Genomic DNA, 22,891 nt, shown 5'->3' on the forward strand with positions numbered 1-22,891 from the left:
TTCTGCATTTATGTAAACACATCCCAAATCAATTTATGTTTTGGAGAAATGATTTGGTTGGGAAATTTTCCAGAACCACTCTGGAGCAAAGCAAAACGGTACCTTCTGGCCACCACTGGGGCTGGGGGAAGGGACGCGCTCCAGGGGAGAAAACAATTAGCCTAGATGAAGATGCCGGGGTGGTTCTCCGTGCACTCGCCGAGGGAGCTCAGTGGGTAGCCTCTCAGAGCAGCTCTGAGATAAACTGTCATCCGAGTTAATGGGTGACAGACCCAGAACAGTTCCTAAACCTTGGCACTTTCGCTCACTAGCCAGAGGCACCCGGCCTGGCCTCTGCGTCCCCGGGCGCAGGCACCTGTAACAATCAGGGCTCGGGAGTAGCCGGCTCAGCTGAAGCCAGTGATGAGTTTCTCTCGTTGAAAACCTCCTCACCTCGGGCGCCTTGGTTCCCTTACAAATCAGCCCTTTCACCGCAAAGAAAGCCCTGTTTGCAGATCATCTAAGGGTCACTGTGCTAACATCCGGGTGTGGAGAGAGAGATTCCATAGGGAGAAGGACGGAGAGGGGCCCCCTCGGCGGGGACTCGGGGACACGAGCCGGTGGCTGGAAGGGCGCGGAGGGCGGTACAGCGCGCGAGTCCCAGCCGAGGGCCGTGTCCGCCTCCGCCGGGCCGCCGGAGGGAGTCGCCTATTTAGGGTGCAGCGGCGGGTGGGAGCGGTGCGCCCATGGCGGCCCTGGGGGACGAGGTGCTGGATGGTTACGTGTTCCCAGCGTGCGCCCCCTGCTCGTACCCGTACCCCAACCCGGCGGCCACCAAGGGCAGGAGCGCGGCGGGCGGCAGCTGGCAGCACCGCGGCGGGGGCTGCCTTCCCGCCTCCTCGACCTCCTCCCCATTCTCGGCGGGCGCGGCCTCATCTTCCTTCCCCGGCTGCAGGCAGCTGACGGCCGCCGAGTACTTCGACAGCTACCAGCGGGCGCAGCTCATGGCACTCCTGGCGCAGGTGGGGCCTGGCCTCGGGCGGCGCGCCCGCGCCCGCAGGGTCTGCAGCTGCGACGTGGCAGTGCAGGTGAGCCCGCGCGTCGACGCTGCGGTGCAGTGCTCGCTGGGGAGGCGCACGCTGCAGCGCCGGGCCCGCGACCCCCAGTCCCCGGCCGGCCCCGGTACGGAGGGCACAACCGGCGGCGGCTCTCCCTCCCAGCTGCCGGCCCGCCGGGGCCCAGAGCAGGGCAGCCCCCTGAGCGGCGCCCCGCGGCCCGTGCGCTTTCCCCGCACCGTCGCGGTGTACTCGTCCGTGGCCTCACGCCGCGTCACCGCCTTCCTGAGGGGACCCGGGCCCAGGGCCGCGGCGGGGGAGCAGAGATCGCCGCCCGTGCGACTTCAAGGCCCAGAGGAGGGAGAGGCGTCGGCGAGCAAAGTGCCCCGACCGCCGCAGTCCGAGGACGACGAGGACGACGGCGAGGTCCAGGCCGCGGTCCGGACGAGCGGGGAGCTGCCGGCCGACGGCGCCGGGCTGCCGCCGCCGGAGGCCCAGGAGGGCTCGGCGGCTCGGGGGTCGGCGCTAAAGAGCCCGGGGCAGTCTCCGCCAGCGGGGAGGGCCCGAGACGGCGGCGACGGGCGGGAGGCGGCCGCCGCCGGAGAGAGGCAGTCGCCACGGAGCCCGGAGCCGTGCAAGGAGCGGCTGCGCTTCCAGGTAAGGCCTGAGGCGGCCAGGGGATCCCGGGGATGCAGGTGTCTAACTGGGGCCGGGCCCTGTGACTGCTCTGGGCACTCGGAGGTGCGGCACTTCCCTAAGCGCAGGCCACTTCTGTGTTTCCGAAACAGCTAGTGACTGCGGCAGGTGTCTTCCTTCCCGACAGCACAGTCGCATGGGGGTGGCCTGACTCACACTCAGCGGCTGCTCCTCAGGCTGGCCAGGGCGACGCCCTTGGGACATTGTAACCCACACGTTTGCGCTGTAAAGCTCGGGCAGTGGGCGCGCAGGCCAGTCCTGACCGAGCTGTTGGAAGACCTGTGAGTAGACACAGCTGAGCTTCGGAAGGAGCGTCGATTCCCACGGACCCCTCTCTTACCTATTTCCCCACTACTTGTGGCAAAAACCCCTTCGACTGCTGGCATCCTGGTCAGCTTTTCTGACTTCTCCCTTGCAAGCTTCCAAGCTACTGGAAAGCTGGAGCTCCTAAAATGCCTCCTCGTAGGAATTTGCTTTTAAAAAGCATCCCCCACTCAAACCCAATACTGCGAAAGCATTTGGGGTGCTGGTGTTGCTGCCCGAGAGCAGCAGGCTGAACCTTTAAAGGACTGGGGCACGCAGAGGGCAGTTGTGACCCAGCAGAAGAGGAAAGGCACAAGAGGTGGTAGGAAGCCCGAGGGAGTCCGCCGTGGCCTCTTCCACAGCCTTCACAGGCTGGTATTCCTTTTGAGGGGCGGGGCTGGTGGCGGTAGGCTGATTGTGCGAGGACTGAATCCAGAGGCCAGGGCTTTCCAGCGTGGCCATGCACGAGCTGTGTGTGACCTTAGACCAGCCATAACTTTTCTGGACTCAACGCAGTTTCAGAGCATACTGAATGAAGTGCTCCCCAGAGTTCCTTCCAAATCGAAAAGCCTAACTCTAAAAACACGTGTATAACTAGTTACTCACTGGGAGGGAAGCAGGGAAGTTTAGGTAACACGACTTTTGTCCATGTGGAGTATGAATTATGGCTTAAGTACAACTTAGGTTCCTGGCACTACTATTTGGGAATTAACTAGCAGCATAGAGAATGTGATCTTGGGTGGACCCCTTAAAGTTCCTTAGCTGAGGAATCTTAATTTTTCTTTAGCTTAATACCTTTCTTGTGTGCATAATCTAAGATGAGGCTTTATCTTAGAGAAAAAGCCTCCCTAAAGAATCTCAGAGAACTGCTTAACTAGTATGCTCCTACTTACTCATTTATCAGCCAGCGGTATGAACTGAGCTAATCTGGTATATGAACTTTAAGGCCCATGCTTGCTTAATTGCTTGACTAGGCTATTAGCTCACTTAATTACTGAAGAGGCATACCCAAACCTGACCCTGATTTCTTTCATGATCCAGAGTGAAGTTGCCAATTTCAAATATCAGGTGGATCATTCCTAACTTCTGAAATAAAGGATAATTCAGGTGTTATGGTTAAACTGGCATATCCTGTTGTTCAGTTCTTAGAGCAGAAATATGGCTATTACCACTGCAAGGACTGCAACATCCGATGGGAGAGTGCTTACGTGTGGTGTGTACAGGGAACTAACAAGGTAGGAAATACCAGGTAACTGGCATCTTCTTGCTGAAAGTGTTAAGGGGGTTTTGCTTTAAGTTTATTCTCTTTCTTATCACAGGTTTACTTCAAACAGTTTTGCAGAACTTGTCAGAAGTCTTATAACCCTTACCGAGTGGAGGATATCGCCTGTAAAGTAAATCGGATGTTTTGCACTTTTGTCTGACCTGGGCGGTCGTAGATGGTTTTTAGTATAGTTTCTTGAGTATGCTTCCTAAAAAGAGGCCAGGTCCCCAGACCTTTAGGTTTCGACTGGCTTTTGTTAGGAGTGGTTGAAACAATACTCCACTGGGAAAGGAGGCCTTGGTGTTAGGTTCTTTCTGCCCTTGCAAAATGCTCTGGTTAACCTCTTTTAAAACTGTTACCTCACTTGTGAAATGTAAGAATACTTGCCTTACTTGCTAGTCTAATCTATGAGAAAATTAAGAAAAACATTAACATGAGGTAGTCACAGTTGACTTTTATCCAAATGCTTACAAAGCACAATCTCAAAGCAGTTTAAGCACAGGGGTTTAGTTTGTCTTGCCTGAAAGCTCACAGAAGGACAGTTTTAAGATAAAAATAGTCTAGCTTTATGGGGAATTGACTATAATGGTAAGCAAGAAATACGTGAACTAAGCATTGCTAAGCACTTGCTTGCTCACTATTAACTGTGCTAAGGGGCTTAGCTAATCCTTAAGGGGAAAGAAGTGACTGAATTCACCTGTTATCACACGGCTAATGGATTCTGAATTGCCAGTTGAGACAACCTAATCAATGCACTTGACCCAAGTTGGATATTTAGAAGCATTAACACCCTGGGGTGGTGGAGAGAAACTTTGTACTTAGAATCACTTAAATCAGGGCTGGGCAAGTTTCTAAAGGAGGATGCCTTAACTGCTCTGCTCTTGGCTTTCATTGTCAAATTAATTCCTGACTTGTTTGTGTTCTACCCTTCCTCTTAAAAAGTTGTTGCAAAACTTCACAATTCAGAATTGGATCTGATGCAATATGGCAACAGTACAGCATGGTTAAACACTCACTATTCCTAACCCTGTCATTGCTGGGTAGGTGGGGATGTAGAGGGAAAACAAGATGACTACAAGTCCTTGCCTAGAGTGCATTCAATAAGTAGTTGAATGGACTAGAAAAATTATGTTGAAATCCTAGGAAATCACTAAGGGTTTATCTTCTGTACATGCTTTTTTCCCCCCACAGAGTTGTAAACAAACTAAATGTTCCTGCCCAGTAAAACTTCGCCACGTGGATCCTAAACGGCCCCATCGTCAAGATTTGTGCGGGAGATGCAAAGGCAAACGCCTGTCCTGTGACAGCACTTTCAGCTTCAAATACATCATTTAAGTGAAAGTGTTGCTGTGCTGATGGAGCAAGTGAGCTTTTCTGTGCCTCTTCTCTTGCTTCTCAAAATGCTTCGTGAAAGGCAGTGTATTCTGAAAAAGCCTTCCAATAAAGGTATTTGCAACACAGTTTATACATTGCATAAATCTGTCTTTGAAAATAAAGTTTAAAGAGCGGTTGTCTTGTGCTAACAGTCTGGGCCTGTCACTTCACCTTTATGAATGCTCGTTGATGGCACAGAGTGGGCCAGGCTCTGAGTTAGGCTGCAGCCACTTGAAAAACAATTTAGCGGGGCTCGTAGACAAGGTCTACTTTTTGGGCAGCTCTGGAGGGCTGAAGCTGAGAAGCAAGTTGTTAACTGAATAAAAAGCCACCTAGCTGTAATGTTAAGCATTCGGAGAGGTGGAGGCAGAGCCATTTCTTGGTTGTACAAGACCGTTGGAGGTAACCTAGAGTGGGAAATGCTGAGTGGCAGTGATGGGTTGGGTAGGTAAGGGCTTCAGTGTCTGGGTGACTTTAGGAGGTAAGCTACTAGGTGGAGGGAGGCTGGGAAAACTAACCTGACTCGCTAGTCAGTTTCACAAATGGCAAAGTGAGGCTTGGAATAGGGTGGCTGTGGGTAGCTGGCTGCTTTAACACACTGAATAACCATCAAGCAGACCTTGTGCTTCTTCAAAGCTTTTTTTTTTTTTTTTTTTTTTTTTTTTTAAAAGTAAGCCTCGTAAATGTACTTCAAGATGTCAAGTTAGAGGCGTAGGCCTTAGCCTTGGTCTTCACTGACTTCTTGCTAGTCGGGATGCCAGACTCTTTCTACCTGCATCTAGTAGATTCTCATGACTGAGGCCCTACTGCCAGAACAAACACTCCTAGTTGAGGATGGCACTGAGTTTAGAGCCTCAAGTGTATTTAGTGAAATTAAAGTTATACTATTTGTTTAATTACAGAAACCGTATAATTGGAACCAGGTGCTAATTATGCCTCCAGTTCTCTAACATCCCACTTAAGTGAACCCCTTACTACCCTAGGAAGGCCGTAGCACTAAGTTTTAACATCTTGGACACTTGGGTATAGTGAAAGGGGTTAAAAGGGCCCAAAGTGGGTTGTAGGTCTCCATGGAATCTGTATCGATATGGACGGAGATGGTGCATGTAAAATGCAGATTGCACCTGTCCTATCAAAGCACTGTCAGGTGACATTTAGGCACCCCAGTTGTTGCTAATGGAATTGAAGCATGAGAACCTATACTTGGTAGACATGTGGCATCTCATGGAGCTTCCAGTAGAGTGGGCAGATGGCCACTAGTTTTTACATAAATGTAAAACCGAGGTTCTGACCTGTGATAAGATGGGCTTAAGTGCCTCTCCAATAAGGGACATGACTTAAGTCAGCAAAGCCCTGCCTGAAAGAATGACACCTCAGCTGAGTTCCAATTCATATAAGTAGAATAAGGCAAAAATGGGGAGGAGAAATTTTCCAGATTAGGCCAACCTGTGCAAAATCCCCGTGGTAGAAAACTGGGAGGAGGCCACAGGGGGAGAATACTTCTGGAGGACATGCCAGGTGAATCTAGCAGTGCCAGACTAGAGGGATGTTTTGGGCCTTTGTCAGGAGGATGGTCTCTACTGGAGTACAGAGGCTACTCAGACGTTATCAGGGCACACCACAGCCTCAAGCTACTGGGCTCAGGTGGTCCTCCTGTCTCAGCCTCTCAAGTGGCTGCGACTACAGGCACTTCAACAGGCTGCACTAAAAAGTTTTAAAGGTATGGTGGGGATAGTGGGGCATGGTGACACATTCACTTTTAAAGTTTTTGGCTGTACAGTACCTGTAGATAAGGAGACTTGCAGGTACCAGATGAAGTGGTGGCAGGGCTAAAGAGAAATGACAAGAACTGGTGTGGGGAAAGGTGATATGTTATTTTAATAGTTCTAACACGTGCCTGTTGATTTGGTTGGGGGTAGGTACAGGTGTAGGAAACCCATTTGTACTGTTGCCTGCAAGTGATACATAACGTGCTAAATAGCATTTCCTCAATGAATGAATGAATTACACTAATGTACCTGCATTGAATCCTAAGACAAATTTTCACTGGCTTTTAAAGTGCTTACATTGTTCTTTAATATTGCTTGCCATTAATTTTCCTAACACAGCAGCTAAACCTATTTTTTAGTTGAGGAAAGTGAGGGTCAGACTGTTTCACTTAGGGTGGGTGAGCATGCAGATATTCAAAGTGGCACAAAAACATGCCATTCAGATTATGGTGATTACATTCAAGCAATGAAAAGGCACTGCCAAACTCTTTGTGCCTACAATCTAAGACTTGTAAGATGTGAATACATTTTAAGACAGGTTGAGGGAGGTTAGAAGGAAGTACTCCAAGAGGTCTTTGGTATCAAAAGAAGTAACTGCAGTTTTCTTTACATTTCCTACATATTCTAACGGAACCATGGATTACTTTGAAAAATTACGGGGGAAAATGCTTTAAAACACAAATACATGGATTTTATAATGTCTCTCTCCTTTCGTTTAGGTTATGCTACTGTTTTATGTGAGCAGTCTTCACTCATAGGCCTGGATGAGTCTTTTCCAAGAAAGCGTGTCATGATTTCCTAAATTTAAGGTAGGTTATGTGTTTTAACACACTCTAAATTTTACATCACTAAAAGTAGAAAGCACATTTAAAAATACACAAGAAATCCTGTGGTTTTGTTTTAGAAGCAGCATCAAGAAACTGGCAGATTGCTGCTTTTTCTGTTGTCTTACAAACATACTATCTAAAAATGATAAATGTAGTGGGCAAAAGAAAAAGGTATGTAGCAAAAACTGGACTCCAAATGGAACTAAATCAGGTAATAAATGCTAACTTGGGATTCAGAGGATGAGGAGCAGAGAAGTGTAGGCTGGAGGAAAATGCCGTTGCAGAAGGCCATCCTAATGAACTTGTTTGCATTTTGCTTGCTGCAGGTACATTCATTTTTATTATATTATTAATAGACTTAGTTACATATAAACATAAAAAACAAATATCAACTGTTTGAAAGGTTGGTTGGGTAGTCAACTAATTTTGTTCTTTTTTAAGGCAATTCAAGAAGAAAGTAACATCTGAAAGGGTTCTAAATGATGCACACTAGAATCATTCATTCTTTGTTAAAATACAACACAAACCAACAGCTACAATGCTTTTTATTTTTAACAGAAAGGATGTAAGGAGGGTGAGAAAAATAGGGGATAGTAAGGTAGGATGTAAAGTGTGATGTATCTCTGGACCCCATCCCTCTCTGCCTGCCCCACCCCCAAAAGTTTTAAATAATTTAAAGGACACCATTTACAGTACCAGAATACCATCAAAATAATTGTCTTTATCAGGGTCAAAAAATACAGTGATTATGAATGAGCAGTGACCAGTTATGGAATTTTACTGGAAACGTAACTGTGGTCAGCAGTCCAATGGTGTGCACAATGCCTTCAATTAATGCACTTGAGCATACGTAATTACATTTCTGGCAGGGTCCACACCAAGAAAAGGTAAAGCTAAGCATTTCATCTCTACATTCTAAACTCTGGAATCACAGAGCCCAGTTTAAAAGAAAAGTCACAGTGGATAAGAGATGTATATAAAAAATACAAGGTGTTTCTTTCAATCAGGAGTTGTGGGACTACATTTTTTTTTTTTCCTTTTCTTACAAAATGCTATTTAAAAAAGGATAGAGACTCCAGTTCATGTTATACTACAGACTTAGACAGTGAATAAGTATATTGCATGTTTTGGTAGTCTTCAGGCTTCCTTTCATTTCCCCTAGCCCCAAGTTTCTTTAGGGTAAAATATGTGAGTCCTGAATAAACACAGAAAAGTGCATTTGCAGCTCTTTTCTTGAATTCTGCAGACTTCAAAGCCTGCAAGTCATAAATTCCATCATCAATGACCACATTTTTTTCTTTAGCTTTGTACACCTATTCTTGTATAATAACAGTGCATGGCACAAATGTACAAGAAAATACTGGTTTTAGTCTATACAGTTTCTATATGGAGCAAAATAAGTTAACTTTTCTAATGAGAATAGCTGACGGGCAGCATACATCTTTATTTTACATTTTAAAGTCTCTGCAGGCATCTACTTTGGTTAGTTATCAACAATCGTAACATAAGCACTGATCAGAGAACTGAGCAGCATTCCAATAATGTTAACAGATATATTATTTCTTTTTGAAATACTGGGAAAGCCCAGCTTTAAAATATTATTAAAATGTTCTAACATTTACATACTATGAAGAGTTAGATCTAATAAAATAACATTTCTTCAAAAATAATCTTGCAGTGCTCTTTTAGGCATGCTCTGAGACGTTATCACCAAACATCCATACCTTGAAAATATGACTATCACATAACCACACATCCCAACTCACACACACATAATTCCTTATACAGACCAAAAAACAAACCCCAAATCCTTATCCCACATATCGAAAAATCAATGGTTTTTGCAAATGAGTCTTTATGTGTATAGCTGACTGCATGTTCATGTGGAGGATGAAGCATCAATTGTAGATTAGGTTTACCACTGCTAGAAATCCAAGCAGCTTTGCAGGTCTTCAGCTAAAATGAAACAGCCTTGATTTCAGCCTCATTTCACCTGCTTTCAGATGGTTCAGTATTGGAGGCCATTATTGCAAACATTCTTGAAATTCTTTTCTTTCCCCAGAAAGTAATGTATTTGTAGGCATCACTTTTAGCCCTTTTCTTTTCACGTAGGTTAAGTAATTTAAAAATTCCTTCTTCATACAGTTGTTGTGGGAGATATTGGCAGCTGTTAAAATACCAGATTTTTTTTCTTTCAGATCTCTGTTTTTGATACAGTTTGACATTAGTTACACTAAAAAGTAGATGCTGCCAGAAAGTTATCAATGAATGCAAGGGTCCATAAAAGGTGCTTGGTTAATATTCTTCATCATCTTCAGTTTAGTTTCTTTACTAAAGGCCTGAAGTGTCTCAGAATCCAGTGCTCACCATATTTCCCATAGGTTTGGCCTGTGCTAGAAGCTGGTATGATTGCACCATGCGTAGAGACTCTCTTATTTCCAGATTAAGTTCCATCAGTTTGTAGTTGGCTTCTGACATGTCCAGGTTAGAGCCTATAACTGCAAAGCTTCCTGTCTGGCCCAGCGTCTGATGATGGAAATATATATGTAACAGTGTCTGCACAGGGTCATCTTCACAACTGCCGAAGATATCACTGGGCCAGAGAGATCTGAAAATACACAATACTTTTTCAGTTCCCAGGCAATTATTAAAATTAGCTCGGTTTAAGTTAAATACCTATAACAATAACATTTTCCTGTGAGTAACAGATGATCTGTTTTAATATTTGAGCAAATATTACTCAAAGTACCACCTGAAAGTGAAAAGAAATCTAAAATTGGTATCATTTCAGTGGCAACTGTTAAAAATACTCATGTTTTCCTTCCACAGACATGATATAGAAATAGCAAATTGAAAATGAAAACCTAGTATTACTGAACTTCCAGTCTAATTAAAAAGCATCACCTTTAAATCCCGTCACATTTTACCTGAAAGCTTTGACTTGTGCTACAGCTGATATAAATTCCTTATTTTTCAAAGTTTCAATTAAAGAATGAATGGCAGTTTCTATAGTAGTTTGTGCAGCTTTGGAAATGTCAATTTCTTCGTTTTCTGAAGCAGACTCAGCTTCTTTGAGGATACTTTCCAATTGGGCAAGTTCCTCTGACATGTTGATGACCTAAAACAAATGCATCTTTGAGGATCTATTCGTATGTTTGGTAACAAAAACATTTAGTTGGCTACAAGGATATACCTGATGGTAGCAGCACTGTTTCTTTTATTTTAAAGATTATTTAAAAATATTTACCTTGGAAGAAAGGGCAATTATTATTTCAAGTTCTCCATTCTGTAGGAGCAAATAAATTCCACCAAGTAGTAGTCTTGAAATGTTCTTGATAAAGCGATAAGTTGTAATAAATAAATGTCTATATTGGTTTTAATATTACTACATTTTGGATAGTAAAAATACATTTACTGTTATGGGGGAGCATGAAAACAATTTGACAGTAAAGTCTTTAGATTTTAAAATACGATTTACCCAGGGCATTTTTATATAAATATACATATATATTTCTTTTTACAGATTTAATGACCTTAAGAAATTAAATCATTTCCCAAGTGATAGTTTTATTACCAGCAGATAACAAGGGGGGGAAAAAGACTAAAGTCAGCATCTTCGAGGATATGTATTGATTTTCAACATTCAAAGTGTTTTTTAACAGGTTTATTCTGTGTACATTAATAGAACTCTATGGGCCAGGCATGGTGGCTCATGCCTGAAATCACAGCACTTTGGGAGGCCAAGGTAGTGGATCACCTGAGGTCAGGAGTTGGAGACCAGCCTGGCCCACAGGTGAAACCTGTCTCTACTAAAAATACAAAAAAATTAGCTGGGCGTGGTGGTGCACACTGGTAGTCCCAGCTACTTGGGAGGCTGAAGCAGAACTGCTTGAACCCGGGAGGCAGTGAGTTGAGATCGTGCCATTGCACTCCAGCCTGGGCAACAGAGGGAGACTCCATCTCAAAAAAGAGAACTATAGAAATAAAAAATGTTGGGGGGGCGGGGTTGATAATATAGTTTATGTCTTTATTGAACTGATGTGCTTTATTTGACTATTTTCTGAGACAGGGTCTGGCTATGTCACCTATGCTAGAGTGAGTGTTACAATCACAGCTCACTGCAGCTTCTAATTCCTGGGCTCAAGTGATCTTCCCAGCTCAGCTTCCCAAGTCACTAGGACTATAGGTATGTGCCACCATCCCCGCTTTTACTTGACTTTTTATTACGGATGATCTGTTTCCGCTATGGAAACCTTTGGTTTTGAGCCTTTTACGAGTGCTGGATATATGCTGTCTTATTTACTTATAGGTCCTGACAGCATAACATTAAAAAACAAAGTATTCCTTAACTGGAAAAAAAAAAAAAATCACTCTAAGTGACTTTTGACTTAAGCTATTCTAACAAGAAATATATGTATATTTTAAAAACTTTCTAGAATCGGTTACTGATGCCTAGTACAACTGAATATTTACCTCTGCTTCATTTTTTATTGTATTTACTTGGTTTATAAGTTTACAGTAGGCCTGGAACAGAAGCAGCAGTTGAAAATGCAATTTGTATAATCTTCGGCAGAGCTCCAATTCCTAGAAATAAATAACATTACATTAAATTTAGGTGTTATGTTCTAGACAGCATATTTCCAATGAAAATTTATAGTTAATGTTAAAATTGTCTTGTTTATTTTTCTGCAGTAAGCAAGTTAATATGGTGTGAAGCTGATGAAAGGCAGGTGAAATATGCTTTAAAGACTAAGATTAAAATAATAAAGATCACTGCTAGTTACATAATTCAGTTTTAGAGTTAAGCACATTTTTACATTCTACAAATAGACTGTTACAGCAGGCAATTAACAGGATACTTTAAAAAGGATCAATTAGAACTTAAAACTTTAAATTCGTAATTAAAATAATCTACAAATGCATAGACTTTTGCCCTCATTGAGATGTAGCTCTCACTGCATTTATCAACAAGCGCATGATAAAGCAGGGTGAAACCGGATAACCTCTTACCTAAAAAGTAAGAAAAGCTTGTCTTTAAAGTGAGGTCATTTTTCTAAAGAAAACCACTTGGTAATCTCATTGAAATGAAACTGTGAACTTAACATGCGTGATGTGTGAGCCAAGCACGGTGGCCCATACTTGTAATCCTAGCACTTTGGGGGCAGATCACTTGAGCTCAGGAGTTCAAAACCAGCCTGGCCAACGTGGTGAAACCCCATATCTACTAACAATACAAAAAAATTAGGCGGGCATGGTGGTGGGCACCTATAATCCCAGCTACTGGGGAGGCTGAGACAGGAGAATCGCTTGAACCCAGGAGGCAGGGGTTGCAGGGAGCCAAGATCGTGCCTCTGCTCTCCAGCCTGAGCCACAGAGGGAAACTCCATCTCAAAAAAAAAACAAAAACAAAAAACATATGCACTTTGATTTTTAAAATTAAGAAATTTAAAAGGAGCTATGTTAGTTATAGATGTAAGAAAAAAGGTGACTGCTAATTTTATGTATTTCAACATCTCACTATTTTAATAGAACCAACATTTCATGGATTAGGGCTTTGCAAAACTGAAGCACGTACTACTTGCAGTCCATGACAAAACATAGCTAGGTCACAAATGGACAAATGGCAGATGAAAACCAGTTTGTCTGGCAAGGGTGAGTAGTCTATAAATCAAGACAGGTCACTTACTGCTAGTATTTCCATTTGCTAAGCAAGAAGGTGATCAGGTCACAAAAAATACAAAGGAAGAAAAAGACCAAGAATTAGTGTAAGAAATCATTTTAACTAAGGTCACAGATGTTCCAGGCAAACTGAAGAACATATATTTATACCCCCCAAAAAACTTTATGAAGTTATTTCCAGAATAAAAGCTTTCAGTCATTTACTGCAGCAATTCAGGGTATTTTTAAACACTTTGTCAAAGAATAATTAAATGATATTTAGGCTATGACTTCTGTGTAAAAGCTACAATGGCTAAAACTGTACTATAGTGGTCTTGGGAAATGTTGCTATCCAGGTTTAAAAAAGAAAACAAAACCCAACTGTAATAAAACTTCCATTTGTAAACTAGAAAACTTATGATTAGAAAATAAGAAATTAATTACCATTACAACTAAAAAGAATTGGCTTATAATCATACATAATAAATACTTACCCATCACCCTCAAAAGATTATCTCTAGGGTGGCTCATTCCAGGCTTCCTATCCTATACTGTCTAATTAGGTCCTACTTTGCCATAATTGGTGCTGAACCACAGGGTGGAATATCAAAAGCAGATGTGTGTTCTAAATTGCATTCCTAATGTAGTTCAGTAAGTTTCAGAAACTTCACCTAACTAGGTTTGAATCAACATAATGTATGTAAAACACATAGTGAAAAATCTAATTTATGGACTGTCTTAAAAACTAGATGAAAATATGTACAGCAACTTGGATCTGGTCTCATTAAGAGGAGAATGACTCTTAATTAAAACAGCAATTGTTATGCTGTAAATGTACCTTCTAAAAGTCATTCTTAAGCCTGCTTTTCTAAATAGTTTCCTGTGAAGGACCGTTTCCATAATGTTTATTCCTATCAATATAGAAGGGATTTGCTAAGTAAGCAAAGGTGAACTTTAGCTCCATGCTGCTTACCATAAATTACGTGGAGAGTCATACAGTAAACATCAGTTGAGCACAATCCAAGGTCAAGCATATTACATATCTAAATTTCTGAGGGTTTAGTGCATACAGTTTATTTCATACGGAAATCAACAATTTGAATTTTAAATACCTCTCCCATTTCTATTAGCATAAATCAAGTAGAAGTGATTCTACAAGCATATATGCATAGGCTCCACTTTGGGATATAATGGAACATAAACTGCTGATAAAGTTTATGATCCATAATTATAGGAAATAACACAAATGTAATGAATTCTATAGCTCTGAATTACCAGCAATTACTTAAATATGCTAATAGTACGGGGGGTGTGTGTGTGTGTGTGTGTGTGTGTACATTTTAAATTAAGTATATTAAAATTTGCACATTCTCTTTCATTCATCTAACAAATATCTGACTGCTTATTATGTAAAAGATTACACTGGTACACAAGGAAAGATCAAGTTGCATAAAAAGGGTCTTCCACCCTCAAAAAAGGTGAATATGAACGGTGAGCTGACATATAAATGAAAGTGTTTAAAAGTTCAATTTCCACTTAGTAGATAACCTCAAGCTATGTTAACTGACTTGGTCTTGGAGATGGATACCGTTTTATTCAAAGTACAGGGGATATAAAAAAAAAATTACTTAATAGTTACATTTCTTGATGAAGCCATGCCGTTAAAACAGATGCAATTAAGCAATGGCAAAGGCAGAATTAGAGCCAAAGAATCTTCTGGTCTAGGGTTAATTCCTTACCTTCATTTCTTTACACAGATGACTTCACAGTTTCTTTTTTACATTAGTGCAGGATTTAGAGTCAGCCTGCCTAGGTTTGAATCTTGGTTTCACTATTTGCTAATTTTAGATAAATTAGCTTCTCTGAGCCTCAGTTTCCTCATCTTCAGAACCGGGATAATTAGAGAACTACTTGACTGAGTTAAGTTGCACTTCCATTAGAATAATTTGTAGGCCCTAACTTAGCCTCACTTAACCACAATGTATGTATTTATGTATGTGCACCTTTGTAAGAAAATATATTGCTATTTTCACTGAGCCTTATATTAGAGAAAAGCATAATTTATCCAATTCTAATTTTACCTTTGAAAAGGTTAGTATGGATGCATTATAGCATATTATTCTTAGGTTTGCTTTCTTGACCAGACAATTTCTCTGGAACACTAACATGGGACAAGTTTTCCTTTTTAAGAGGCAGATGCAACTAAAAGCCTATCTATCTGGACTGTCCAGATATCCATCGAGCTTATCTATTGAATGTTATTAAGCCTCAGTCACAAGCTGGTTCATTTTTATTAAAGTGAATTTTTCATTACTAAACCAGTGTTTCATTGAGCTTTTACAAAGATTGTTCTTGATAACCAAAATGAAAAGTTTTAAAATATTCTTTGTTTCTAATCAAATAAGGACATTTGAACATATGCACTGTTTTACCTGATACAGAAATACAGCAAAAACAGGAATAAGAAACTTACTTGTCCATCTGTGCTTATCCTATACATGTCTTCTTTGGCACCAAATGTCCTCTTACAATCATCTAGCCACTAAAAATAAGTAACAGTAACATTTAATATGCACAATGAAATGGGTAATATAACAGCCTGTCCATACACAACACCAAACTTGAAGTTAACTTGAAGTTCTAGGACTGGTTGTAGACCTAGACTTTTACCTCCATGCCAGCCAAATCAGTTACATGGAACTAACAAAAGCAGGGATAGCATTAATATAACAAGATGCACACACTTGTCACCGCTAAACTAACAAAAGCCAACGAGCAGTCTTCCATTCTAGGGATCTGTGATGTTCCATTTCAGTAAAGGATATTCTTCATTTTGCAGGTTTTATGAAAATCTTCACAACCTATGCCTGACCTTTGTGTAACGTAAGACGGGGAAATGAGAGATGTGCTTCCCCTCTGGTCAATTTAATAAAAGCAATTTAGAATTAAGCGGGTCTGTTTGCTTATGAGAAGCGTAATTCTCAGAAGACCAGTGTCAGTTTTCGTTTGTGAACCAGCAATCAAGTTCCATTTTAAATCTTGCTTTTCTTTTTTTTTCTTTCTTTTTGGATAGTGATGAATGGCAAACATTTCCAAACAATACTGGATGTAGAAGCCAAATGTGGTTTTTCCTTCTCTGGTAATATTCCTAATGTTGATGTAAAAGTACAGGCTGGGTGTGGGGGCTCCTGCCTACAATCCCAGAGCTTTGGGAGGCTGAGTGGGGAGGACTACTTGAGGGCAGGCGTTCAAGACCATCCTGGGCAACACAGGGAGACCCTGTCTCTAAAAAAAAATAAATTTAAAAAAGAAATACTTCAAAAATAATTTAAAGCACATTTTCTTTGACAAAATATAAATAAAACAATAGTACTGTGGTGTAGTAGAAAAGAACGCTAGAGTCACAAAATTTCCAAGCTGAAGTAAAAGCTAAGTGCCTTCAAGGTAAGCTCCTACCTTTGGACAGATTGATAGTATCAGTTGGTTTGACTTCTTAGTTCTTTTTTATTATATTATTAAACATAATACAACTAATATATTTAAAAAATCATTAGGACTTTGAGAAAAACCACTAGCTGCATTAAGCAGCTACTCTGAAAATATTTTAGTATTCGACAGTTAACATTCTCTACTGTAGCTGATGCTCTACACACAAAGAATTAAAAGTAGACATTTCAGTTATTTCAAAAATGATGTCTTTGACCCTATTTTCCTTTTATTCCAGTCTTTCAGATTTCACTGGCCCTTAGGCTATTTGCTTGACAGCATCACTGAAGAAAAACATGTTAAGCTTTTCTGGTGCGATACGGCTGATGGCAGCCATTGTCAAAAGCTATCAGTGGATTTCTTTATATCAGCAAAATGCAGTTGACATCTACATGGAATCTGTGCATTCAAACAAAATGTTAGAATGTTTATATACTTAATTATCATCCCTTGTCCAGTTTGTCCAAGTATACTAATGATTTGAAAAGAATAATTTCAGTTGATTAATGGCTTATTTTTATACTGTGTACCTAGTGATACAACCTTTTGGGGGCACTATTCAACATAATCATTGATGATTTTTATTCTGTTAAAAGGTAAACCCCAACCATATACTCCTTTGGCTGTACACTGGCCTGAGGAATTCAGGTCCAAACCTTTCCAGCCAGTGCATACAAGACACAGTAAGTAGCTTATACACAGAACACCATCCCGTTCACATCTAATCAGTCTTCCTGTCATGGCATTTTCTTTATTCAAGGTTCAAATGAAGGTTAAAATTTAACTGGCAAGGTTCTACTTCTGAGTGTGATGGAGTAGCCTGTATAAGACCAATCCTGCAAGGACAGCTATGGAAGCTGAATCCTATCAGCAAAATACTCAGAGTTAGAGAAAAGTACTGAGGTGAGCCCAACACTCGTCCCAGTGCTGACTCTAGGCATATTCATATTCACGTTCTGCACATAGAGGCTGAACAGAAAGCAGTGGCCTAGAGTTTATGCCCTACAGTTTCACTGCGCTGGGAAAATGGTTTTCAAAGATAGTGAGATATTGAGAGCCAATATCCTGGAGAAAAGAGAACTGCAGAGAAGTTACTCCAATAGTCTCTGTGCAGCTTCACCTTGGGACACTTGCTGTTCCTGTTTATCATGTGCAGAAGAAACGGTTAAGAAACCACAAAGCAGTCCCTGGGAGGCTGAGAAGGTCGGCAGAGACTGCTGGTCTCAGTGCTGGAGAGAGAAAAACCATTCAATTCACTTGTGAGCCTTGGCAGTCTTGAATAATAATAATAAAAAAATGTATTAACTCAAAAACCAATAGGAAAATTAAATAGAAGGGCAAATAGTAAATATTTTAGGCTTTGCAAACCATATAGTCTTTGTTGTAACTATTTAACTTACAGTGCAAAAAATAGCCACAGACAATATGTAAATAAACCAGATAGCTGTTTTCTACTGTCTAATTTTACTTACAAAAATAGGCAGTGGACCAGATATAACTTGATGGCTGTAGTTTGCTGACCTGGATTCGAGAGGTTTGTATGCACTATTGTTTGAATTTCCATATAAATTTTAGGATCAGCAAAGATTCTGAGACTTTGAATGAGACTGCATTAAACCTACAAGATCATTTTAGGGGGAAAATGGCATCTCTACCATATTGAGTCTTCTAATTCATAAACATGGTAAATAGTCCTCCATTTATTTAGGTGGTCTTTCATTTTTCTCAGTAATACATGCAGTTTTCTGTATAGAGGTGTAGCATATCTTTAGATAGATTTATTTGTAGGTATTTGATATTTTCCTGTTATAAATGGTATCTATTGCTTTAAAACCAACCAACCTAAAACTTAATGGCTTTAAATAACCAAAATGAATCTATATACTGGCTGGGAGTTTCTTCTGGCCTTGCCTCAGGTCACTCATGAGTTTATAGTCATTTGATGGCTTGACTGGGGAAGCAGGCGGTTGAAGATCCAAACTGGCTTCACTCATATGTCCTGCACACTGGCTGTCAACTGGAATGCCTCTGTTCTCTCCTACATGGCCTTCTCATCTTCCAGTAGGCTAGAGGTCAAATAGTTTCCCAGAATTTATCCCAGTTTTACTCTGACTACTATGATGGTAAAAGCAGACACCACAAAAACCACTTTAGGACTAGTTTTGGAAGTTACACAGCATTGCTTCTAAACTTGATTGGTTAGAACAAATCACAAGGCCATCCCAGATTTAAGAGATGGTGAAATGGACTCTCTTGATGGGAAGAATAGCAAAGTCACGTTGCAAAGGGGTGTGGCCACAGAGAAGCATCATTTATTGGGATCAGTATTGTAACAATCTACCTTTGCTTCCAGTAGGCAATGATTTCTGAAGACACAAAAACCATAACCATGATGGAAAAGACTGATAACCTGGACTTATTAAAATTAAAAACTTGTGTTCATCAAAAAATGCTACTAAGCAAAAATGCTAGCTACAGAGAAGGAATTTATCTTTGCAATACATATATCCAAAAAAGGGCTTGCATTTAAAATAAAGAGCCCCTACAAATCAGTAAGAAAAACCCAATCCATTTACAAAAATGAGCAACATACTTGAAGCCACAATTCACAAAATATCTAAATGAGACCCATAAGAAAAGGTTCTCAAATATTAGTCATCAGGGAAATGCAAAATAGTATCATGAAATACCACCCCACACTTCATTTTTCACAGGTCTATACGTGTCAGATACTTACTACTTATTAATGAAAGACCCATCTCCTAGAAAAATAATTCCCCATTGTATGCAGTTTGTATGAAAGAGGTAAGCTATCTTTTGTTCTTTTGCCCCTCTCAATTGAAAACATTCTGGATTTACTCTTAGGGAAGGAACAGAGCTACTCTGTTTTCAGTGCCAGCTTGGACTTGAGGAAGCCTTTCTTTGGAGGTGCTATCTAATTTACTACATGCATTTTTTCTCCCATTGGTTGCACATGTACATGTACACATCATGGGAAAAAGACCACAGCTTTGTCAGAGGTTCAGGATTTCCTAGACCACAATTCTCTAATGCACTAAGAAATATAGCTTTGATTTTCCCACTTGGAATGCTGACAGCAGTGATATAGTCTCCACAAGAGAAGGATTTTTACAAAGCTATGGTTTTCCATTGTGCTGTTAGAGGGCTGACTTTTAAAAGCCAAAGGTAGGAATTTGCTGAACAGAGAGCTCAAAGAGCCTGCTGCTCTCTGGAAAACCCTGAGGCAAGTGCTAAGAGGTCTTCTTTTCTGTCTGGGCTATTCTGCTGCCAGGATTACCCTTCCAGTGTCAAGAGCAAACCACTTTTCGCATATGGTAAAAAGAGACTGACCTGCTCAGCTGCTTCTCTTTTGGAATTGTATGTATCCAGGTGTTCTTGCAACTCCAAAACCCCAAACTTGAGTGTTTCCAGCAAACCACATGACATTAGCTGTCAAATCAGAAACATTGATCCAGGTTACCATTTCTGATCAAAATCATAAGACCCACAAAGTCATGAGATTTTTCAGTCACAGAATACCTGTTAGTTGGATTTTGGACATTCTCTTAACTCTACTCTGTCCCATACTAAGAGCTGACTTCTCACTGAAACAGAGTAGGAGTGCAGCGGGACTTGGGAAATGTCAGGAAGGACCAAGTGTTTTCAAAGGCTGGCTAAGACGAGAAATGCCATGCCAGACCAGTACATACATCAAAGGTTTCAACCCTGAAGCTTGTTAAACCTTAGTTCTTTAAATACCTTAACACATAATCTAGAAGTGTGCTTGGAAGTAAATCAGGAAATGACCACAGACAACTGGGTACTTCACGGGGGAGGTTTAGCCATCTCCTACCCATTTTTATTTAAGAATAAAAAAATTATCCATCTCTAGATCATGGCTTTTTACCTCTCCCATTTAGGACTCTATGGAGGGTAAGGGCAGGAAGGGGTCAGAATCAGAAATAGTCACAAGTTGCTGCATCTAATATACTAGAATTATAGTTTGCCAAATATATTCATGTTGAAAATATGAACCTTCACACTATAAAATTCAGAATTACTTAGAAAAAAAGACTTTTACTAAATAATGCCATTCAAATGTAGTCTTTATAATAAATCTGCATGTAAAAACTTACTGTTTCAGCATCCACAAAGACTGTTGGGCATTCTGAACACATCATCATCACGTCCAAGGAGCTTTTAAATTTGGTACCAATGCGTTGCAGACTCTCACCAAGAAAGCTGACTGCCTCATTAGTTATTTCTCCAAACTTTCTTTGTATTGTCTATGGGGAAAAGCAGAAGAGTTTAGTGTTTCCTAAGAAGGCCTTTTTCACCTTTAAGTAAAGAAGCATAATAGGGTAGACTTTTAACATTATAATGGTATATAGAATTTTAACCATTGATCTGTAAATCCATATTTTTAGGTATTAAGAAACAATTTCTAAAAAGAAAGGTTTACAAAATAGTATTACTGAAAAAATGAATGATATATGCCATTTATCTCCCTATTCTCAAGATTTTTTTCATCAGGGGGCAGACAGATGGATGCATGCTATACATCCTTGGCAATGAAAGTCCTCACCTGTCTGAGGAAGTTGGTCATCTAAAGTTATTATCTGAAAGAAACGTTCAGTAAATGTAGTTTACAGGCTGCCATCTGGCTTAACTTTAGGTAAAGTCATAGAAATGCATTAAGAGTAACATCATCTCAGGGTTCAAGAATATTCATTTCCATGAAACAATCTGACACTGCCTGACTCATAGTAAGTCAATCAATTAGACTGTATTATCAGTATAATTATTATTTCAATGGTTAAAGTATACTTATATATGTGTTCACTGGTAGGTGGCATTATGATTGATTAAAATAAAAAACATGATCAACAGTTTCAGCCATCAAGAAACTTACAATATCACTGGAAAGAAAAGACTCAGTAGAAAACCAAGTAGTGCCGCGGTAAGTACAGAGTAAGCGCTCCTGTTAATGAACGCTGAAGAACTTCCATGAGAGCGAGCTTGGAGACTGAAGTGGTTGGGAATGCTTCGGTGAGAAAATGTATTTAGCTGAGTCTTCCAAGATGGGCAAATTTGGGAGGAGAACAGGGAGGAAAACTGCTAGATAGTTCAGAGGATAATGACTTAAATGGTGGCATTTTTCTGTGCCTTAATTTCCCTCTCTACTGAATGCTAAAAATAGTATCTACATTCCATAGTGGTAGAGGTGTGAGAACACTTACCAAAAGGCCATTTAGCATAGTGCCTAGCATGTAGTGGGTACTCAATAAATTTTAGCTTATATTGTTATCATTATTGTGGGGGGAAGCAACCTTAACAGCTAAAAATTTTAAGGCCCTCACAGAGTCATAAAAGTGTCAATTACGGCCGGGCGCGGTGGCTCACGCCTATAATCCCAGCACTTTGGGAGGCTGAGGCGGGTGGATCACAAGGTCAAGAGATCGAGACCATCCTGGTCAACATGGTGAAACCCCGTCTCTAGTAAAAATATAAAAAAAACATTAGCTGGGCATGGTGGCACATGCCTGTAGTCCCAGCTACTTGAGAGGCTGAGGCAGGAGAATTGCTTGAACCCAGGAGGTGGAGGTTGCGGTGAGCCGAGATTGCGCCATTGCACTCCAGTCTGGGTAACAAAAGCAAAGCTCCGTCTCAAAAAAAAAAAAAAAAAGTGTCAATTACTTTAAGCCTTTATTATAAACTGATTTTTTATATATTGACTATAAGCTCCCTAAAGGCAGAGCTTAGGCCTTTATTTCTTTGGTATCCTGATGGTGCCTAAGCATAATGCAGAAAACATATCAGATGTTTTGAAGTTTTATTCTAATTGCCTTAAGGGAGAGATCTGTACTGGTCATTGTGTAATGTACCAGCAGTACCATGGTGTCACAGTGTCAATGTAAGTAATACCACTAGCTTAGAAAAAAAAATTTGTCAAAGAAAATTGGTAGGAATATTAAAATTGGAGATGCTGATTTTAGAAGAAAAACTATAACTTGATTAGGTAACTATAATATGAATTCAGAAACCCTGAAGCTCACTGACCTGAAACAGCCGAGAAAACACATGAAAAGTGAACACTGCACAGGACCCGTCGGTGTCAGACAGCATCTGATTGACGTGGCAGCGCCAGGCTTCCTCTTCATTATCATATGGCACGGGCTGAAAAGCGGCTATGATGGCAGAAAGAAAGGGTGACGGCAGAGGGGACATCTGTACTTCTGGAAAACCATCTTGCTCTTCTTCGTCTTGACTGTTAACACAGATATCACAGATATAATACTATCTCAGAGAAAAGAATAGGCTCAATCACATAAGATAGCTTAAGTCATTTGACAGGTTATCTTCATATATACACAGTGTTTAGAAAATGTACAATAACCTAAATTTTGTAAGAAAGTGTAAATAAGTGAATTCCTGTTCTTTCTAGTTAGCATTTTTAGAATTAAAACTCTAATTTCAAGC

The 22,891-nt window shown here is 40.7% G+C and overlaps 2 protein-coding genes across 15 annotated transcripts in view; one reads left to right on the forward strand and one right to left on the reverse strand.

The window, feature by feature from the left end:
• The first annotated feature begins 662 nt into the window (after window positions 1-662).
• On the forward strand, window positions 663-8,830 carry ZAR1 (zygote arrest 1). The gene is made up of 6 exons (XM_032274137.1): window positions 663-1,691; window positions 3,176-3,268; window positions 3,353-3,427; window positions 4,489-4,743; window positions 7,160-7,249; window positions 7,345-8,830. The coding sequence occupies exons 1-4, from the start codon at window positions 726-728 to the stop codon at window positions 4,630-4,632; spliced, it is 1,278 nt and encodes a 425-aa protein (XP_032130028.1). The 5' UTR covers window positions 663-725; the 3' UTR covers window positions 4,633-4,743; window positions 7,160-7,249; window positions 7,345-8,830.
• FRYL (FRY like transcription coactivator) overlaps window positions 7,796-22,891 on the reverse strand; it is a 272,517-nt gene continuing 257,421 nt past the window's right edge. For 9 of the 14 annotated variants that reach the window (XM_032274133.1, XM_032274135.1, XM_032274134.1 and 6 more), the window contains 8 exons: window positions 22,472-22,679; window positions 20,548-20,697; window positions 19,763-19,861; window positions 15,399-15,467; window positions 12,954-12,971; window positions 11,741-11,851; window positions 10,195-10,385; window positions 7,797-9,875 (listed from right to left, as the gene is read on the reverse strand). In XM_032274133.1, coding sequence (XP_032130024.1) covers window positions 9,617-9,875; window positions 10,195-10,385; window positions 11,741-11,851; window positions 12,954-12,971; window positions 15,399-15,467; window positions 19,763-19,861; window positions 20,548-20,697; window positions 22,472-22,679 — 1,105 coding nt within the window. In that variant the 3' untranslated portion in view covers window positions 7,797-9,616. Of the gene's footprint in view, window positions 9,876-10,194; window positions 10,386-11,740; window positions 11,852-12,953; window positions 12,972-15,398; window positions 15,468-19,762; window positions 19,862-20,547; window positions 20,698-22,471; window positions 22,680-22,891 lie in introns of all 14 variants that reach the window. The other 5 variants (XM_032274131.1, XM_032274128.1, XM_032274127.1 and 2 more) reach the window with 3 other exon arrangements.

Source organism: Sapajus apella, unplaced genomic scaffold (genome assembly GCF_009761245.1).
Source record: "Sapajus apella isolate SASKATOON/1434 unplaced genomic scaffold, GSC_monkey_1.0 scaffold5, whole genome shotgun sequence".
NCBI lineage: Eukaryota > Metazoa > Chordata > Mammalia > Primates > Cebidae > Sapajus > Sapajus apella.

Excerpts from the sequence above, each read along its gene's own strand:
- ZAR1 (XM_032274137.1), top strand. The coding sequence starts at position 726 with ATGGCGGCCCTGGGGGACGAGGTGCTGGATGGTTACGTGTTCCCAGCG. Across the intron at positions 1,692-3,175 it reads AGGAGCGGCTGCGCTTCCAG|TTCTTAGAGCAGAAATATGG; the intron begins GTAAGGCCTGAG and ends CCTGTTGTTCAG. Across the intron at positions 3,428-4,488 it reads TGGAGGATATCGCCTGTAAA|AGTTGTAAACAAACTAAATG; the intron begins GTAAATCGGATG and ends TTCCCCCCACAG.